Here is a 20,209-nt window from a genome sequence, read left to right as displayed (position 1 = left end):
TTATATTAAAAATTAATTAGCCAGTGTCATTTATAATCAACTTTACTTATAAATAATTTTAGAAGTATTTTTTTCTTCATACATTTGAGACCGATTTTTGCCATATTTTTGATGTTCAATAATCTCTAATACTATGCAGATATATTTGTTATTGTGTTTCATCATTTTTTACCTAATGAAATTTATTTTTTGAAAATGTATAACGTACAATTAGCACAAAGTAACATGCGATGCCGTTGTTTATAAATTTTTAACAATTATTGATTCATTAACCGATTCGTGTTCATATTCTGATCCCATTATTCAATTTATAATCTCAATAAGAATGACAATAACAAAGCCATCTAACAGATGCGACAACACACAAATTAAACCACAGCATAATAAGACATTAAGTAAAATATGACGTACCATACTTTGACTGCAGGTACTTGCTCACATGTTCGCAGTGCCCTAGTTAGAACATCTCCGCGTTCATAATTATTAAATTTTACCTGACATGCAATAAATAATCGAAAGCATTTATCTTTTTGAATTTGAAACTTGAACATTTGTACCGTTAATTGTTTACTAGTTTATGCCATTTTCTTTTGATTTCATTCCAGAAAATAGCGCTTTATTTTTCAATTTTAAAGCCTTTACAATAAATTGCGCCGTTTAATGTTGTCTTTAACTCTGATGCCGGAGGGCAAGGTACACTCCATGCCACACCCTCCGCCCCAGGCAGCTCAGTCAGACCATCATGGCTATGGATATATTATATACATCCGTGATCATCATGGCCTCACTTCAATCGTATGAGCCTTAAGAATTTTATAGTCTGGCCGAAAAACATCATGTCAGCTAGTAATAACTAGTTACATGTAAATATGATCGGTCATCTAGGTGACGTTGACGATACGGATAAAAATGCAAATCCGATTGAATTTTTTAAAAATTTCAAATGAAGTTTCAAGTTTTACGTTTTTTCGTACAAACACGGAACACAAGTTGTCTTTTTATAAATCATTCCAAATGATCTTAAAAAATTTAAAAGCATTAAAATACTTCAACGAGCAACTTCGATCCGAAGCAACAAAAAGTCCATAAACCGTAAAGTTATGCTATTTCAAATTAGAGAACAAATGATTAATGAAATCCAACATTACCTGCCGAATATATGAATAATAAACTAATCGTGCAACAAATAAAATGCCTGCTGCGAAAATGAGGCTGCTATGTATTTTCATATACCTCCGCGGCGAAACAAATGACAAATAATGTAACATAGCAGCAACTCATGACAACGCAACAAATTATAACGATGATAACCAAGAATCAGTCCTGCGAATTTTAAAAGTGAGCGCTAAACATCGACTGCAGCGAGGTAGCCACTGAAACCTTCCTGGGCGTACACCTTTGCAGCTGCGACGGGGTCGTGAGCGAGCGTGATTCCCCTGCCGACAATCAAAATGTCCGCACCCCTCTTCGAGACGACCTCACTCGGAGTCAGGTACTGTTGGCCCTTGCCATCGCCCTTGCAATCCAGGCTCACACCTGCAATGTTTTACAAAAATTACTTTTAAAGACGTCATCATCTTTTATTTGAATGATCACTTGAAAATGTTCGCGTAATCAAGTTGGAAGTCTAAAAGAAACTACAAAAGAGAGGTAGAATGAAAACCAGAGTTAGATTTGATGATCCGAACTCATTTTGTCGTTGCAGAATAATTATACAAATTAATTAAAGTGATTGCACACATTAACATTAATCGATCGAATGATTAAATAATTAAATTAAAAATCAAAAGAACAAAAAACAGTCACAATAATATAAAAGAATACACAATAGGACAACAACAGACCAGGAGTGAAATGAAGGAAATGTGGATCATGAGATATTCTTGAGGTGCTAATGAACCCAATCACGAAGTCGTCATTCTCCTCGGCCATCTTCAACGTTGCTGCAATATTCATGTTGTGTAGTGGTTGGCTGGTTGGTTGGTTATGTAATATTTTTAGGCTGAACCTCTTCTGAGGATAACCTCGTGTAGTTGCAAGTGTTGTTGCGCTCTTGCAATGCTCCAAAAGCGTGTACTTCAAGTGCACGCTGTTAAATTTCTCAAGCTTCTTAGCATTATAAATTCAAGATTCCTTCAACAACATTATCACAAAAACAACCAATGTTAATGAACTTCCAACCCAATACCAACGACATGATGAAAGAAATGAATAATTCCTACAGACATTTTGTAAGACGACGGGCAAACAAGTATGTAACGCGTGATAAAAATTAACCACACATTCTTATCTACCTTATACATTATTTATCAGTGTTTATTAATGTGACAGTTGAAATGGTATACATGTGTTTCTAAAGCATTTATTTTATGATTTTCCATAAGTCTACATTGCTTAACAGATACAATATTACCTACTCTCTTTCTTTTTAGTTACATAGCCAAGAGCAAATGTATTGTTTTGGTCAATAAATATATTTTTCTGATCATTTCTGTTCTAATAAATTATATTTCAGCAGGTTAAGTGCCCAGATCGCTTAACAAAAAAGCTTAAAAGAATATATAATTTAAATGTTAAGCTATTTTAATTTTATTAGTTAAACATTTCATTAATTTGTTTTTATTTTTGCTTTTCCAAGCCGCGCTGAACGATCGAAAAAAATTTCATGCTTCAAAATTTGTATCCCATAGCTAGGTATAGATCGTGAAATGAATCAATTGAGGCGTGAATGTGTTTAAATCAAGAGATAGTTCAATTAAAAACAATCTTCCTTAAATTCTATCGCTATAGTATAATTTATTAATTTTAATTTCTCTATTTCCCTAATATATTGTAATTTATTATATAGTTTATTAATTAAATTAACAAAATGTTTCATGATATTCATTTTATTGCTATTAATTTAAAAATAACATATTAAAATAAAAACAAATTAATGATATATGTTTAACTAATAAAATTAAAATAGCTTAACATTTATGTTTATAATCTTTTAAATCAACTTCACTGATCGACAACTCATAAATTTATCTTTTATCTTTTATCATAAATTTATAAAGTTCCCTATATAAAACTTCCCACAATAAACACACGCGTGGATATTCCCTACAAGCATGAGGTCACACATGAGTAAGCACACATGACCATCAAACACGCAGCACAGTACACATGGACAGTACAAACAAGTACAACGATGACAAACTTCAACCTTTGGTATATGCAGGCGTGATGAGGTTTCCGTTGGTCGACATCTCACCTATCAACAAACATCCACTCCTCTTGTTGGCCTAACATAATCACATCAGTTCTTATTTAATTAAATTTCAAAACTAAAACTAAGGAAGTGCAAATAATTTGTTTAAACTTCCAAGCAAGAGAATCTGCTCACATATAAGAATAAAATAGTTATGACAACACTAAATATCATTAAATTGTTAGCCATATACTGCTGTAACACTTTAACGTTCGTTACTACCAACACAGATGTTAGAACTTCAAAGTTTTCTATATTTCCAACACCAGTGTTGTAGCTTCCAACGATCGTCAAGTTATCGTTATTCCGTAGGTTCAAGATTTCCAATAGATGAACACAACTGCTTCAAACGCAAACTTGATTGAACGTTTATTGAACTACCAACAGTAATGGAAACATCCAAGTAACTACATAAATCACAATTGCAACTTCGCATCAAACCTCGCTACTCCTGCTGACAAAAGATTCTGACAATCCAAAGATAACGAATAATCAACATAACAAATAATATAGCGCAATTTGACCATTGCAGCGGTTATAGCAATACATTACATCTGGAGGTAGATGATGGAAAATAATTCAGAAAGTTGAGGGACTCAGTTTGAAAACTAAGCATCACCAGTTGCCGGTTATTTATTGAATCAACCAGCAACTACTCAACCAACCGGTCCATCAGTTCATTAGCATGTCAATCAATTGATCAGCCCTTAAAAATCTAATAAGCCAATCAATAAACTGATCAGTCAATCAACCAAGTGAGTCGGCAGTTGAAAGAACTTGGTCGAAATGGCAACCGCAGAGTTCCCTCCGAAGCAAACAGAATGCAACACCACAACTGATTGATTGATCGGTGAAAATGTTGAGAATAATTAAAATAAACATTTGCATCATTGTCAATCACAGCAGTGTTGCACAATGTAGACTTTGGTGGAACCCATGTTTGTCTCAGGAGCAAGTTGACATCATTGTCCCTCTTCAAAAAGATTTACAAGTTTTAGTAACAAATCTAATGGATAATTTACTTCATAATTTTGAACATTATAAATATAGGCTGTCATGTACGATGTATGAATATATCAGCTGCCACATCATCAAACACAATTAAACGCCATCACAACACCATCACCATTTCTCACATTTTTAAGTTCCTTTATGATTCCAGGTCCAGGAAGTGGGTGGGCATTGATGACGTCAGCCCACTCGGATATCCTGAACATTCCTCCGGTAAACTGCTTGGATACCGTGTGACCGATGTCGGCAAACTTCCTGTTTGAATGTTCATCAGCAATCACTACAAACATTTAATTGTTGACTTATATATAGCTATTATAACTATTAACTACCATGCAACGCAACAATCACATTTCTAAAATTTCAACAAAATCAGAACTTTTGATTTCATAGCAGATAGAAAGATATCAAATAAGATGGCAACCGGCACATCATTAATTGCTATGCTGAAAGTTTTTTTTTTGTAAAAGATATTTAAAGTCCGTTAGCTTGATTTTTAAACTCCCATTACATGCATACGGAAACATCTAAAATATGTAATGTGACAGTATCAAAAATGAATGTGCAGATTATTTCATATTGAAAACATCCTACTAATCCAGGCAGCGGTAATATAAATGTGCAACTCAACACGGCACATCGTCATGATGATCTACCACTGAGGTAAGAAGAAACAAAGGATGATTCAATTACTTCTTAAAACACTTCATAACAGCAGGCAAATAACGGGTCAGTAAAAATTTTTATTATTTTTCCAACATTATTAATCCCTATAGAAAATAAAAATAAATAATTTACTGGTATTTAAATTCTTTAATAAAACCATTCTAGTTGAAAATTTAAAACAGAGCATAGACATACTCAAATACCATTAAATACAATTTAGCCATGCACATATAAAACAACTCATGAGATTGTTTAAGCCCATTAAATGATTGGAAGGAAAATGAAAGAGAACTGAACCAACCTGTCTTCAAATAGAACAAAGTTGTGTTTGTGAGCGATGTTGAGCAGATTTCGACAGGTTGACTGGTCGAAATCCTCAATTATGTCCACATGTGTCTTCAGCACACATATGTAAGGCCCGATTGATTCGGCCAACTGGAGTTTCAAAAACATAAAGAATAACTGCTCAATTTGGAAATAGTAATAGTAATAACAACACAACAATTCAGAGAGAAACATATGCAGGGACAAGCTAAGCATTCATTTGAGTAACGAAATATAATTTTTCTTAAATGATTTCAGAGTTTATAACAGATGTCAGCATTATACCCCGATCAAATAATTTACCATTATATCATTATCACTGGCCCACGGTGACAGGCAACCCAACAAATACTAACATATAACTAATTAGTCTCTGATTAGATTTTGCACAGAGATAATTGTTCGCACACAATTCACAAATTGTTGACATACAAATGCTTCCACTAACTAGTATTCTATCGAATGCCAACAAAAAACACACTCAAAAAACTAACATACTGAAGTCATTTGCTTACAAATTTAATAAAGCACACTGTCCAACAAATACATGTTATAGATGCACCAAGGTATAAACCAAATATGACAAAGGGCCACTATAAATGAGCGAATATAGCAATTTTCGTTTAAGCCATTCTTCATCTTTCTTTCTCGTGCCTTATCCTTTCAGGACATTGGCGACCATCGACCTCCACAAAACCCGAGTTTTAATTTTGTTGATATTCTGATTGATTTTATTGTTGGTGAGGATGTTTTTCATTTAATAATATGCATAATTTGTCATAGCTATCCTTCTTTTGATATTCATATCACATTTACAGCCTGAGGTAATGTATCAGACTTCTGAGGTAATTGAAGCTGTTGACTTTTTCACCTGTTTACCCTTAATGATTATGGGGTAGATTTGCTTCTATTGATAACCATGCACTCTGTTTTGTTGACGTTAATTTGCAAGCCTTTCCTTTCACTTTCAAAAACCAGTTTGGAAACAAATGTTTGTAGTTTTTTCATTGAATCTGCTATAAGAGCTCTACCATCAGCATATTGTACATTGTTTGTATTCACGCCTCCAATGGATATTCCCGGTAGATTTTCTATCTTTCTCATGATGATCTTACTATAGAGATTGTACCAATCTGGAGAGAATAGCTCTTACCTTCTTAGTATTCCGGAACAATAAATGTTGGTTTTTGTTAGCGGAAAACTTATTCTGGCAATCGTAGCCGTCAAAGCATCTTAACTTGATTAATTATATAATTATATTAATTATTATATTATATATATATATATATATATTATATAATTATATTAATTATATAATATATCGAATATTACCGTCTATACTTCATTCTAAAAAATTTTTTTCAACAAAAACTGTGGGATTTTTTGTAATCGGATGAATAGTAGATCGACTAACTATTCGGCCATCAGCTACAGTCACTATCAGGTGCATCCCTATTACGTATGTAGAGCATTTAAGTGTTAAAAACAGCTAACATGTAAAAGTTCTTTGCTGTTAGTGACGTCAGCGGAGAGGCAGAGGTTCGTTTGTTTCTGGTACATCACCTCAAATATTTTCCGACTGACTTCGTGTTTCGCTAGTTTTGCACGCTCCATCAAATCACGAGTTTTCTATATTAAATTTTTAATTAATTTGTTTGTTTGAATAAAAAATATACAAAAATACCAGCCAGCCTATACAGCAATGTAGGAAACAGCAGTCCTTAGACAATAAAAAAAACGTTTCCAGTAATGTCGGTTATATTTAAACTGTAAAAAAAATCATAAATACCATGCAGTGCGTTCCATTGCTGACGTTAGCTGATTGCTTAATGGATATTGTGGTCTGGTTGTTGATCAGAAAGTCGAGTACCCTGTCCGTGAATGCCTTCTCTAACTTGCCATGTTTCACGAGGACTTCCATCATGCCAGGTAGTGTGAAGATGCTGCCATGCGTTCAATGTTATGTTTGGAGGCGATGTTGAATGCTGGTGATGTTACGTTAAGGAAATGTTGAATGTTTGTGGTGTTACATTGATGAGATGTTGGTGATGTTATGTTGATGAGATGTTGAATGTTGGTGATGCTATGTTGAGATGTTCAGGAACACAGAACCTATAATTTAAACTCTATTAAATTGATCCAAACTAAAACCAAGCCTCAACAAACGAGGGAAGGAACAAGATGGTTGAAAAAAATAAGTGGATTCAATGCAAATAAAGAATCCACCAAACACAAACTAAATAATTCATAATGACAAAGTTGAGGAAAAATTATTAATACTAACATAATAAATAGCTACTAATGAGTTGAAAACATTCTCAATACATTACAAAAAATACCTAGCATTAATACAAAACCAAAAAATTCAAAATGTTCATACACATTTCCATGCCATTAGGTGCGAAGCCACACTTATTTTAAATATAATATATATTGATTTCAACATTGTATTATCTTATTATTTTATATCTGGAATTGCCCAATTCCTAATGACAACCACCAGTTATAAGCAGTGGGCCTAGTCTTTTTGCTGGAAGCACACAAGGCAGTGCGGTTGCAGCTTATCTCGTGCCCAAGAGAGCACTGTTGCAAGCAGTGCACCTAGCTTTGGGTCAAAGGTCCCTGTTTCACAGGGCAGTGGATTTAGAATAGAAGATCATTCGCTGTTGGAGCCGTTCTCCTAGAATCCTCCGTCTTTTTCACCGTTGTCTTCTTTCTTCTGGTACAGTTAGTTTGCAGCATCTTATTCCGTATTATTCTATGCAATCCTAGAAGGTCTCCCTGCCCAGGACTTTCCCCTATCCACCACCTGTGGACGCGCCTCATAGCCAGTGCACCCCAACATGAATGGAATAAAAAAGTCCGAACCATAACGGGTGGAGACTATAAACGAGGATTGATACAACATTGTATTATCAAGCATGGTTACAAATTATACTAGAAATATGCAAGCTGTATTCATATATTGTTATTACAAGTCAATTTGCACAGCGCTAATTACAAAAAAAAGATCTCAAAAGCGCTCCCTAAAATAAATGAAAAAACCAAATATTAATCAATTGAAGACAAAGACATTGTTAAATCTGCGAAAATAAATGAGTCTTACCAATTCTCTAAAATTTTCTTCTTAATTTCTGATCATTTGAATTATAAATCTAATTAAAACTTTTTTCCTTAGCAATCTATAAAATAATTTATTCATCAATTAACTTCTTGAATTGATATATTAGACATATTTTGTTCATCCGCCAATTTAATAACTTTCCTTTGAAACACCTAAGACCCACTGAATGCATCTCACGCAGACTTTCTCTTACGCATGCATCTATTTATATTTATAACTATAAGCAAATGAACATATAATATTTATACATATTTTTTAATGCAACGAGTTTTCAAGTATTTTAATTCGTTTATTAAAATTGCTCATATATTTTTGTTTTTCAATTCTTTCAACCAATATATCAGTTAATAGTACCAATTAATAAATGGATTGAATAAACATGGCCATAAATGTTTATTTGTACACTGCACATATGCAATCACTCAATCATGTTTACACAATTTACATTTAAATATATTTAATGAGCTTAAATTTTGTCAGTTAATCAGAGCACATTCACCTGGTAGCATAAAATAAGATAGATCTTAAAATTTAAAAACTCCATCAGTGAACCTGCTCATTTGCGATTCTAAGTTCAACTGGGATTCGTAATGTTTGCCAACAATGAAACATAACAAAAATCAAACCAGCTGCTTTAAAACATTTAGGATTTGAAGCTGTTTCTTTTCATTTACTCTGTGCCCATAAATTGTAAGACCATCCAACTCTACATATGAATTCTCAAAAATAGTACATCATTTTCTAATATTTTTTGCATTTATTAAAATTGCCTATCTTTGTTTACACTCAAGCCTCAAACCTGATTAACCGTCAACATCCAAACCTCAAATTTTTGAAGACTTCACAAAACATTAACGTTTTTTGTTGGCTGGCTACTTGGAGCTTGCAGATGCAGTCTCATTAGATTCCCATTCAAAGCAGCAAAATACATTTTCACATAAGAACAGTTAAACAAACGTGCTAATTAATTGTACCGTACAGAATCTAAGAAACTTCTAAACTCGTTGAAAAGGGTACCCAATCCAACAGACGTTTAAAAACAAAAAAACGATAAATTAGAACAAAATTACATGAGTGTTATCTTATATCAGGCATAAAAGAGCAGTAGAGGACAAGACAGCTCTGGCACAACAATGATGATGTTGATGATCAGATATATCACAATAAGATGATATATATAACCTATGGGAATATTTTTTGGGGGAGCACTGCCAAATATTTAATTAACAAACTATCTGTTGCCCAAAAAAGTTCTTACGTACATGTTTTTCACTATCTAAATTAGACCACACCAAGCTAATATATACCTTGCACAAAATTCTTAATATAGAGCAACTAAATATCTATCAAACACTAATATTTTTCTACAAAGTTTTATATATGGAAAACTACCAGCATTTCAATACATTTGAATTAATTACAGCTAATGGTCGATATAATGGCAAGTATAAATTATTGCAAAGGTTGGACAGTAACTAATGACAGGCATTGTGCAGTCTGTGGTATAAAATTATGGAATGAGCTGCCTTTAGATGAAGTGAATATAACCAATATAAGGTCATTCAAGCTTTCACTCAAAGAAATTGTCTTTAAAATGGTTTGATTTAATTTTATTTTTTCCCATTATACTGTGTTGTATGAATATCTGTTTATTTTATATATGGAAATCTTCGTAACAATTTTTATTAAGTTTATTTTAGGTAATTTTTTTATTCTGTTTAACTTAATTTGTGCAATTTTAGTTAAGGTGATCTGCACAAGCTCGCTTATTTGATCTCCTGGTTTTTGCAAAATAAAAGGATAAAATAAAAGATGATCATGAAATTGGAAGTTGTTTTTATCAAATAAACATCATCTTACAAAAATAAAAAGTGAAAAAGTGCAAGTACGTGCCCCCCCCCTCACACACACACACACACACTTAATACAAACAAACACACACAAACACACACCCAGACATATTAGAACATTTTTGGAGTTGTTTATTCTTGCTATCATAAAATGCAGACAAGTATATCAGGCAGTGCACATGAATGTAAGCATTACATTCATCACATTTTTAGGCCAAAGTGATAAAGATGAAACATACACATAGTACACATGCACAAGAGTTGCAATGTTGTAAAAACCATGGCAATTGACAGTAAAAAATTATTAAGCCCTTGAAAGTAATTTCCAACTCATTCAATCATTGAGGAGAGCATTGTGTAATAATGAAAATGAACTAAATGTTGTCTCAAGATGAGAAGAAAAAGTTCAGACTGGTTGATTGATTGATAATAATTTGTAGTCCCATAGGAACTTTAGTAAGTTTCAATTATGCTAAAAAAATGTTTTAATAAATGTTTCAGTATTTTTCAAGACTGTTAACAACAAGTGAACTTACAATTCAACAAAAATAAAAACAGCTTGGTCTTCATAAATATGTGAGAAAGTGCACATTGAGTCTAACTTTTTAATAAACAACAGAACAAAGGTTTTAACCCAATGATTATGTTGTAAAACAAATAATAGTTTAGATTGATTTACTGAAACAGATAAACATTTTTATGAAAATGTAACCATTTAACATTGAAAAGTGAAGTGAATGTTGCGAACAATTACTTGTTTGACAAATAGACAAAATTTATCTAATTGAAACATAAAATAACAATAGATCACTATTTAAGGTCTAAAAAACTTAATTGAATATTAAAAACAAAATAATGAAATGTACATCTGCCAGCCATGATAGTTAGCAAGACTAAAACAGACCTATGCAGATTAACTCCCAGCATCTTCAGGTTATTAGTTGCACCCTGACTTCTTTCAAGCAAAACCACTGCGTCACTAACATGGACCCCAACGCTTTGTAAAGACTTTAAAAATAAAAATATCCAACATTTTTCAACATTTACTTTGGAATAATGAAAGACAAACATACCAAAATAGTTTCATACACACTGAGACCTGAGGTGACAACATCTTCAATGACCAGGCAAATATCACCAGGTTCAAAATGGCCTTCAATAGCTTTCTTTGTTCCATATTCTTTGGCCTCTCTTCTTCTCAACAGCATGGGTATTTTGTGCTTTGCGGAGATTAACTGCAAATAAATTAAATAATTTGATACCATAGCAAATATCATCAGTGGAAGTCATGATATTTATCTGCCTGAGTCATGAACTAGTCTGTTCAGCTGATCACATCCTGTGAGGTATACTTATCAGGTTCCATAGGAAGGCCTCTCTTGATCTCCATGCTAATTCCATCACAACCAACCATAACTAACAAAAAGGTGAAGCCTCAGATCAAACCTGATAACTGCTGCCAAACTTTACTGCCATCCCAGCTACTTTCACCACTTCCATCCATCATTCCCTCACTGATTTCCTGAGTAACTTGCAGAAAAAATTTTCTGAGCAAATAAAAGCATTTTATTAAACACTCCTCACAGTTTCCACATCCCAGTAAAAATCTTCAATAAGTGTTTGTTTACTTGCCATACTCGTTTCTAGCAGTTTAACTTTTAGATAATGGTACATTAGATCTTCCTTGGTTGTTCAAATGGAAAGCATTATACTCTTCCACTAATCTCCTTGCGTTTTACCTTTACTGATCAGTCAAATCAGTCAATCAAACAATCAAACTTTTGGCATAATGTTCCATGTTATTCCTTGCTTTCTATTACAATCCTTGGTCAGCTTAACAGCTCTTCTCCCTTTTTTCCAAGTGCCCAGGTTCAATTTCTTAAATAAGCTTCATCTGCTCTGATTTCATATAACATTATATATCCATATATATAATCACGGTAGCAATGTGACTCATATCTCTACTCATTTGTTTAAACTACCAACAAAATGAAAAAAAATACCAATAAAAAAATGATCTACTGATAGTAAAAATGAAAACTGACTGTTGCAATAGGGAGAGCTGTGTATGGCACACCACATATGCTCTTGAAAGGCTTCGATACTAATTTGGAGGCCTCATAAAGCAGATCAGAAACTTCCACCTTTCAGTAAATTATCATACAGTAACATTATAAATTGTAAATTTTGTTAATATTGGAGTTTTTGTGCACAAACAATATTGAAATAATTTGCAACGTTGATATGATTTTGAATGAACTATTGTTTCAGCATATGAAAAAAATTACAATAGATTATGGTGTGAATTTAAAAATCTGCTAGTGAACTGGACTGCTGTTTGCACATAAAGAGTGTTGATGGCAATTTTCCAAAAAAAAGAATATTAAAAGTCTGTAACACAAAAATTCCACAAAACCCACACCCATCCAAATATTGATAATCACTTATCATCATCTTGAGATAATAACACAAGTACCATACACAACCCTCTATGAGCAATTGAATTTTAATTGTCACTGGCAATCATTAACCAAATAAGACATAATAAATTGAATATAAATAAATAAAATTCACTGTTTGATTATATGATGGAACAGGTGAAATAGTTGATTAGCCATTAAATTGCATTCATGCATAACTCATCTTGTTCCATCATTATCAATCAGATTTTTTATATTTATTGTTATTTATTTAAAACAAATTCAATAATATACACTAATTACAAGCCTACTAAGTAATAACAAACACAGTCATTTATATAATTTTTGCCACCATTAGTAAACTTTAGCAAACAATATGTAAATATTAGCCTTGCATTTGAGACAATTAAATGGAAACTTGAGACTTTCAGCACTTTTGCGTTTCCATGCTTGTTATCATTCTATATAACAGACAAAACATACAGTTTCTTGGTCATATGATGATGAATGATTCATAGATTTTCACAGATTACAATTTCTAAAGACCTTTTTAATTCACCCTTTTTTTGTCCTGATTCACCGTTTTAAACTCATAAACAATCAAGACATCAAACTAATTTTTCAGAGATGTTCAAAACTTTTAAAATGTCTTTTATTTTTCTAGATTAGTTTCTTTTTGTTACATTTCCACAGTTAGAGTAATAAAGCAATTTTATTTTTGTCTTTTAACTTTTAAAACCAATATTAAAATAAAGATTTTACTCTCTATCAAATAAAACTTATGAATTGAAAACTTCTCTTTAAAAAAGTAAATGCAGTAAATCTATAACAAATGAATAAATATTATTCATTTATTAAAATTAATAGTTTCATTAGTTTTCACTAAGAAGTTTGTAGAGGTTCTATTTTGATTTGTTGCAAAGAGAAAAATTTCTCAAAACTGCCTCTCAACGAAATGGAATAAACATCTGTCTTGGAGCCTAAAAGCAGGCCTTCAAAACAAACTATTATTCTAGCAGCAAGTGATGTTTGTTCTTCATTTTTAAGGATTTGTTAGTTGTGAAAGAATTATATTCTCAAATACAGGTCTTAAATAATAAAATTACAACTCTTGAGAATGAATTTTCTAAACTCTCAAACTTAATTCTCAGTAATTCACAACTAAATACTGATAAATTGTCTATTAGGGACACTGCCCCGCCCAGTTTTCCATCAGTCAGGGAACCTATTAAAATACATGAAAATGTTGAAGCTAATGATTGGCAGATGAAATTAAGTCGTAAGTCAAAGCTTGCACTTTGAAATGGCGAGGGTTCATCCCCCACATTTTCACCTTCCTTGTTAAACTTTGCCTTTGCGGCAAAAAAAAATTTGCACCCTCAAATTAAACATAATATAGGGCGTGCTGAAAATGATGAAATAGAAGCAGCCAAAGTGGATTTTACAAAAAAGGCAACTTTATACATATCCAATGTGGTTAGTTCTTGTGATGAGAACTTAATGTTGAGCTATCTCAAAAAGAGAAACATAAAAATTCTGGGTTTGTACTTGTTAAAACCTAAAACTCAAAAGGCTTTTAACTCTTTCAAACTCATTGTTGAAAGTGATGATTTTGAAATTGTCAACGACACCTCTTTTTGGCCAAAGGGCATTATTCATAGACACTGGGTCAATTTTAAGGATATGGCTCAAGAGCAGGTTAACAGTGTTCGTGAGCCTTCACAAAATAAAACTTCTCTTCCTACAATTGTTGATGCTAATAGAATGCAACCAAAGGTAGTACCTAATGATTCTCTAGAAATTAAAGAACAAAATGTTCTGTCCTCCGATTGGGCTCAGGAAGTGGAAAATTCCAAACTAAAAGATGGCGATGCCACAAACCAATAATTCATCTTATACTAAGATGTTTAATTCTGCCTCAACCAGTTGTGATTTTTTGTTTGATTATTTAAACAAATTTTTTGATTGTGATAATGCACAATTATTACAAATATTTAATAAATATATTGATTCTTTGCATGTTAGCACATCCATCCTTCCAGTTAATCTGAATGCTCACATATCCAAGTCCTTACCTTCAGATGGTAACATCTTGAATTTATTATGTTTCAATTGTCAAAGCTTGTTAAACAAATTAGACTGTTTTGAAGAGTTTATTGAAACTTGTAATATTAAATATGATGTAATCTCTCTCACTGAAACTTGGTTAAATTCATGTAATTCTCAATAGGCCTCAATTAATAATTATGATATTATATTATTGAATAGAGAAATAAAGCAAGGTGGTGGTTTGGCATTTTGTATTCACAAAGATCTCAACTACATTCACAGGTTTGACTTACAAATTAATAAAGATATACAAACTGATGCTATTGAGATAAAGTCATATAGAAAAAATTATTTAATAATAAATGTCTACAGACCCCCAAACATTCATGTTGATATTCTATTTGGTGGGTTGAATTCCATTCTTGACATTGCAATATCTGAAAATAAACATATTTACATCATGGGCGATTTTAATATTGATCTCAAAACTTCTTCTCCTAATGCAATCAAATTTTTAGATGTACTTTCTTCCTTTTCTATTTTCCCAACTAATAATCTTCCTTCCAGAATCTCAGAATCTTCCCATTCCATTATCGATAATATTTTTACTAACCAGCTAAACTCATTTTGCAGTGGCACGATTATAACCGATATATCGGATCACTATCCGATATTTCTTTCGCAAGTGGTATCAAAAAAATTTGTCAATTCCAACCAGTATATAACTTTTCAAAATTCTTCAAAAAAAAATCTTCATAGATTAAATAATGCTTTAATTCAATATAATTGGAATTACATTTCTTCAATGCATGCTTGCAATGAGGCTTTTGAAATTTTTTTGGATGTTCTGAAAAATCACATCAATATCTTTTGTCCTATAACTCAGAAAAAATGTAAAAAATTCAAGATGTCCCAACCCTGGGTTACACCTGCTATCAAGGCACAAATCATTAAAAAGAATGTACTATTTAAAAAATATAAAAAAAATCATGATCCTAATTTTTATGAAAAATATAAAAAGATGAGAAATATGGTAAATAACAACATCAAATTTAACAAAAAAAAATACTATGAAAACCTTTTCAAATCACATATTGGTGATACTAAGACCACTTGGAAAATTATCAAATCACTGATAAACAAACAAAAAGGTAAACTTCACTATCCTATCCTTGTAAATAATAAAATCATGACAATCCCAAACAGATTGCAAACTGCTTTAATGATTATTTTTCCAATCTAGCTTCCATGATCACTCATGATAATGCAGTGAATTCGACATATATATCCCATATCAACTCCCTTTTTGTTTTAGATCCCACAAACCCAAAGGAAATAATTCATCATTGTAAGTCCTTATCAAACTCGGGTGAACTTGATCATTACAATTTATCAAACAAAATCCTCAAATTTATTATACATTATATCTCTCCCATTTTAACAATTTTATATAATAGATCAATTGAGCAATGCTTATTTCCAAATTCTCTTAAAATTTCAAAAATTATTCCTATTCATAAGTCGGGTTCCAAATCAGATATGTCAAATTACAGGCCTATTAGCATTATACCTTGCCTCTCTAAATTATATGAAAAAATTATTAAACAAAAAATGGATATATACATTAAGGAAAATAATATTTTGAGTGATTGTCAATTTGGGTTTAGAAGTGGCTTATCTACAGAAGATGCCCTTCTTAAGTTTGTAAATGATATTAATTTATATCTAAATAATTCATCGTTGGCTCTCGCTGTCTTTGTCGATTTTTCAAAAGCCTTTGACTCAGTCGATCATCATCTATTGATTGATAAGGTCATAGGCTATGGTTTCAATGGTAATTTATCAGTTTTGTTGAAATCATATTTGGATTCCAGATATCAGTATGTCGATATTGCTGGAACTAATTCAAAAACAACTCTGGTTACAAGAGGTGTGCAGCAAGGTAGTATCCTTGGACGATTGTTGTTCTCGTTGTTTATTAATGATATTGTGTATATTCACAAGTGTCCTTCGGTTATATTTGCTGACGATTGCACTTTTTATACTAGTGAGACACATGTTGACTCACTAAGGGACTCAGCAACAAATGCATTATATAAATGGTCATTATTAAATAGACTAAACAATAACCTTAAAAAAACTAAGTATATCATTTTTTCAAAAAATAAAAATATTCAAACTGACAATATGCAATTGGAAATAAATGGTAATTCACTGGAATTTGTAGATCAATTCAAGTTATTAGGAGTTGTTATTGAATCTCGATTAAATTTCAAACACCATGTTAAAGCAGTCATTAGCAAAATTAATATAACTTTAGGTTTGGTTCATCGCATTAGCACATACTTAAACAATAACTCGAGGAAAGTCTTCTATTTCTCTTTTGTTCAAAGTCATTTGTTTTACTGCAATCTTATTTGGGGAAATGCAAATAAAACTTGTATACAGGAACTATTCGTTTGCCAAAAAAAAATGTGTTAAAGCACTTTTTTATTCTAAAAGACCAAATGACATCCGTGATAATTTTCTGATAAATCGGCTTCTTTCTGTGTATGAAATAAATTGCTATAAGGCCTGCTGTTTCTTATTTAAAGTGATAAAGGGAATATCAACTAAGGGTGATATCGCATCGATTGTCTTAAATTCAATCCAGGTTCCAAGATCTACTAGAGTCATTAGTGAAGTCTCATTCAGGACATTAGTAGCTACTAACAAGCGAAGTTCCAGAATATTCTGTTTTTATGCACCAAAATTATGGAATGATCTTCCCAATTATTTAAAAAAAATTGACACTTTTAATAAGTTTAAAAAACAATTGAAGGTGTTTTTTTGTTGTTTCTCATGATTTCATTTATTTTTCTTATTATTAACTAATTTTCCTTTTCTAATTTCGGGTTGACATTATTATTTTTCACGGTTTCTTATTTAATCTAATTAATTGTTCAATTTTCATTTTTTGTTTTCCAATATGACTGACATTATACTTTGGACTATCATCTTAGTTAAGGTCACCATTAATATAGCATTCATTGCTAAGGTTGCACCTTTTTCTTTCATTATTTGATTGAAATAAACTTGTGAATAAAAAAAAAAAAATTTCTGATAGAATAAAATCATCTTTGCTAGCAAATAAACAGGTAAAAAGAGCAAATACACAAGAGTGAAATAAGATACATTGTTTATTTTATAAGAGGTTGAGGTTGGCTATTTTATCTGCTGTCAGCCATACACTTATGTTATGACATATAAACACAAGTCATTGTTATGCTATAAGACTAGTTGTGTGTATGTGTGTAGATGTCATCTCATCTGTTACTTATTGTATATTATTATTATTATTAATATTAATTATAGAAGATAAGTATGTATAAGTCATGTCATTAAGATTAAGTCATTAATCATTAAGAGATTCAGTTTATTTATTTGCGAATGAAATTTATGCAAATTAATATTTAAAATCAATGTCAAGAGAGTGAAAAATAAACAAAAACAACGAAAAACAAGAAAGAGAAAATGGATGGGCCCACACACATCAAATTCAAAATTGGCGTAAAATTTGAAAAAACTAACAAGAATCTCCGGATAGGAAATGATGACTCTCAGATCGAAGTAGAGTGGGGTGATGAGGCCACTCGATAACTTGAACTCGCCGCATTTTATCGCCCCAACGTCATATAAACGCAAAACTAAATCCTCGTTCGAAGCCATGTGTCAATAGGCAGGGACGATAAAATAAAAGTGCAAAGAAATAACAGTGTTTACGCGCTGTTATTCTATATCCATGCATACATACCATACATAAAAATACATATACGATTCGAGTTTTAATCGATTAAATATACTTAGGAGTTTATAATTTTAATAATGCAAAATAATGCTTACTTCACCGAAGCTTGGAAATAAATAAATAATAAATAAATATACAATCATTACATATTTATAATATACAAATATATATTATATATCTATTATTATACATATTTATAATAAACAAATATTTATATATATATATATATATATATATACACGTGTATATACTACTATACACACATATGCGTTTGGCCTTATTTATAGTTAGAGGTGACCTTATGAATTGCCTACGTAGATTATCTCTTAAGTGATGTCATAAAATATATATACAATATATTTCATGTATTCTGTGTTGTTGTGTGTGTATGTTTAAGTTTATTGTTGCTTCTTGTGGCCGGGGCGTTTAAACTAACGAGCAGAATTGATTCGAGACGCTTGTCTAAATAAACCTTACTTTGTAAAGCTTTCAAAATACTGTTTTTTTTTATAGAAATGTACTTTAAAAATATCCAGCGATTTATTGTCAAGAAAAACATCGTTTTCCTTGCCCTGTTTAAAACATAACTTCACACGTTAACAAGACCATAATGATTTAACTATAAACGTATGAACTGTTTAAAAGAAGACAACGGGCTTGGGCAAGAATAATTTTTAATGACACACCAGAATGTCAGCAATATAATCAAATATCCTAAAAACTGATTTGCATTATAAGGTATAATACTTTTCATCTTGATATTATGAACAAATGTACAATATTTGATTGAAATTGAAAAATATGAATAAATAATTTAAAAAATAAATTCAAAATTGTCCATGACACACGGCATTCGACATAGTAGCACCAAGAGTCATGATTGAAATGTAGTGAACGTTATATTCACAGCGTAAAATAATTTAACAGCGTCATAAAAAATTTTACAAATTCATTATGAATTGATTAATGATTACGAATAGGTAGTTAAATCGTAAGACACTTGTGTTCAATGTACGGACTTAACATGTAACGTAATACACAATGTCATTGTTTAAATAAATATTTACTTTCAACATCACGTAAGTCGAATTTTCATGCAGTCAATAATACATAATTAAAATCATTAAAAAAAACTTTACAAAGCCACTAAGATACAATACTTAAGTTAAAATTATACAAAAATTAAACGAATTCGTAGATTATATAAACAGCAATGCATGTTGTGGCATTGTGACGTGATAAAGTGTGGCGCTGAATTTAACCGTTAAAATAGGTCGGCTCAATTCAGGAAAAAAAGCAAAGTAAACAAAATGAACATGGCTTAAAATGGGACATTCTCGAAATTTAACTCCTCTTCGTCTCAACCTCCAGATCATTTTTTTCGTAAACAGGCTTCAACATGATTTGTTGCTCCTCCGTCAGCTGCCCTTCAACACCAAACATCTCCTTTTTGTCACTCGGCTTCGGTGGCTTGTAGACGAAGTTCAGAACGACCATTGCCAAGGTGTTGATGATCTTCGGTATGATGCAAATGATGAGAATGTTCCAGGCTGCCCGATCTACGTGCATCAACATGCACTTTGACGAACTGTCCTTGCACTGGGTCGGTTCAAATAAGGCACAACTGAAATCAAGAGCCAGTCCAAAGAATAGAGGTCCAGGTATTGTTCCTAAATTTATCGTCATAAATTTATCATAGTCATGATAATAAAATTTTGACCGTGA

General features: G+C 31.7%; 2 protein-coding genes across 2 annotated transcripts in view; one reads left to right on the top strand and one right to left on the bottom strand.

The window, feature by feature from the left end:
* HELRODRAFT_189408 (hypothetical protein) overlaps positions 1 to 655 on the top strand; it is a gene marked incomplete at its 5' end in the record, with an annotated part of 7,193 nt that extends 6,538 nt beyond the window's left edge. The window contains one exon of the mRNA XM_009029286.1: positions 428 to 655. Within this exon, the coding sequence (XP_009027534.1) occupies positions 428 to 457 (30 nt within the window). The 3' untranslated portion in view covers positions 458 to 655. The remainder of the gene's footprint in view (positions 1 to 427) is intronic.
* A 310-nt stretch (positions 656 to 965) lies between these two features.
* Positions 966 to 20,140, bottom strand: HELRODRAFT_185115 (hypothetical protein). Its single transcript, XM_009029285.1, is given in 13 exon segments — positions 966 to 1,536; positions 1,845 to 1,943; positions 3,209 to 3,287; positions 4,390 to 4,519; positions 5,232 to 5,365; positions 6,749 to 6,883; positions 7,044 to 7,197; positions 11,133 to 11,236; positions 11,302 to 11,463; positions 12,274 to 12,372; positions 18,268 to 18,604; positions 18,616 to 18,699; positions 18,719 to 20,140. The coding sequence occupies 11 exon segments, from the start codon at positions 18,403 to 18,405 to the stop codon at positions 1,346 to 1,348; spliced, it is 1,425 nt and encodes a 474-aa protein (XP_009027533.1). The 5' UTR covers positions 18,406 to 18,604; positions 18,616 to 18,699; positions 18,719 to 20,140; the 3' UTR covers positions 966 to 1,345.
* Positions 20,141 to 20,209: the final 69 nt, after the last annotated feature.

Source organism: Helobdella robusta (genome assembly GCF_000326865.2).
Source record: "Helobdella robusta unplaced genomic scaffold HELROscaffold_6, whole genome shotgun sequence".
NCBI lineage: Eukaryota > Metazoa > Annelida > Clitellata > Rhynchobdellida > Glossiphoniidae > Helobdella > Helobdella robusta.
The sequence above is the reverse complement of the archived record's forward strand: the minus strand, read 5'-3'. Positions and strand labels throughout refer to the sequence as shown.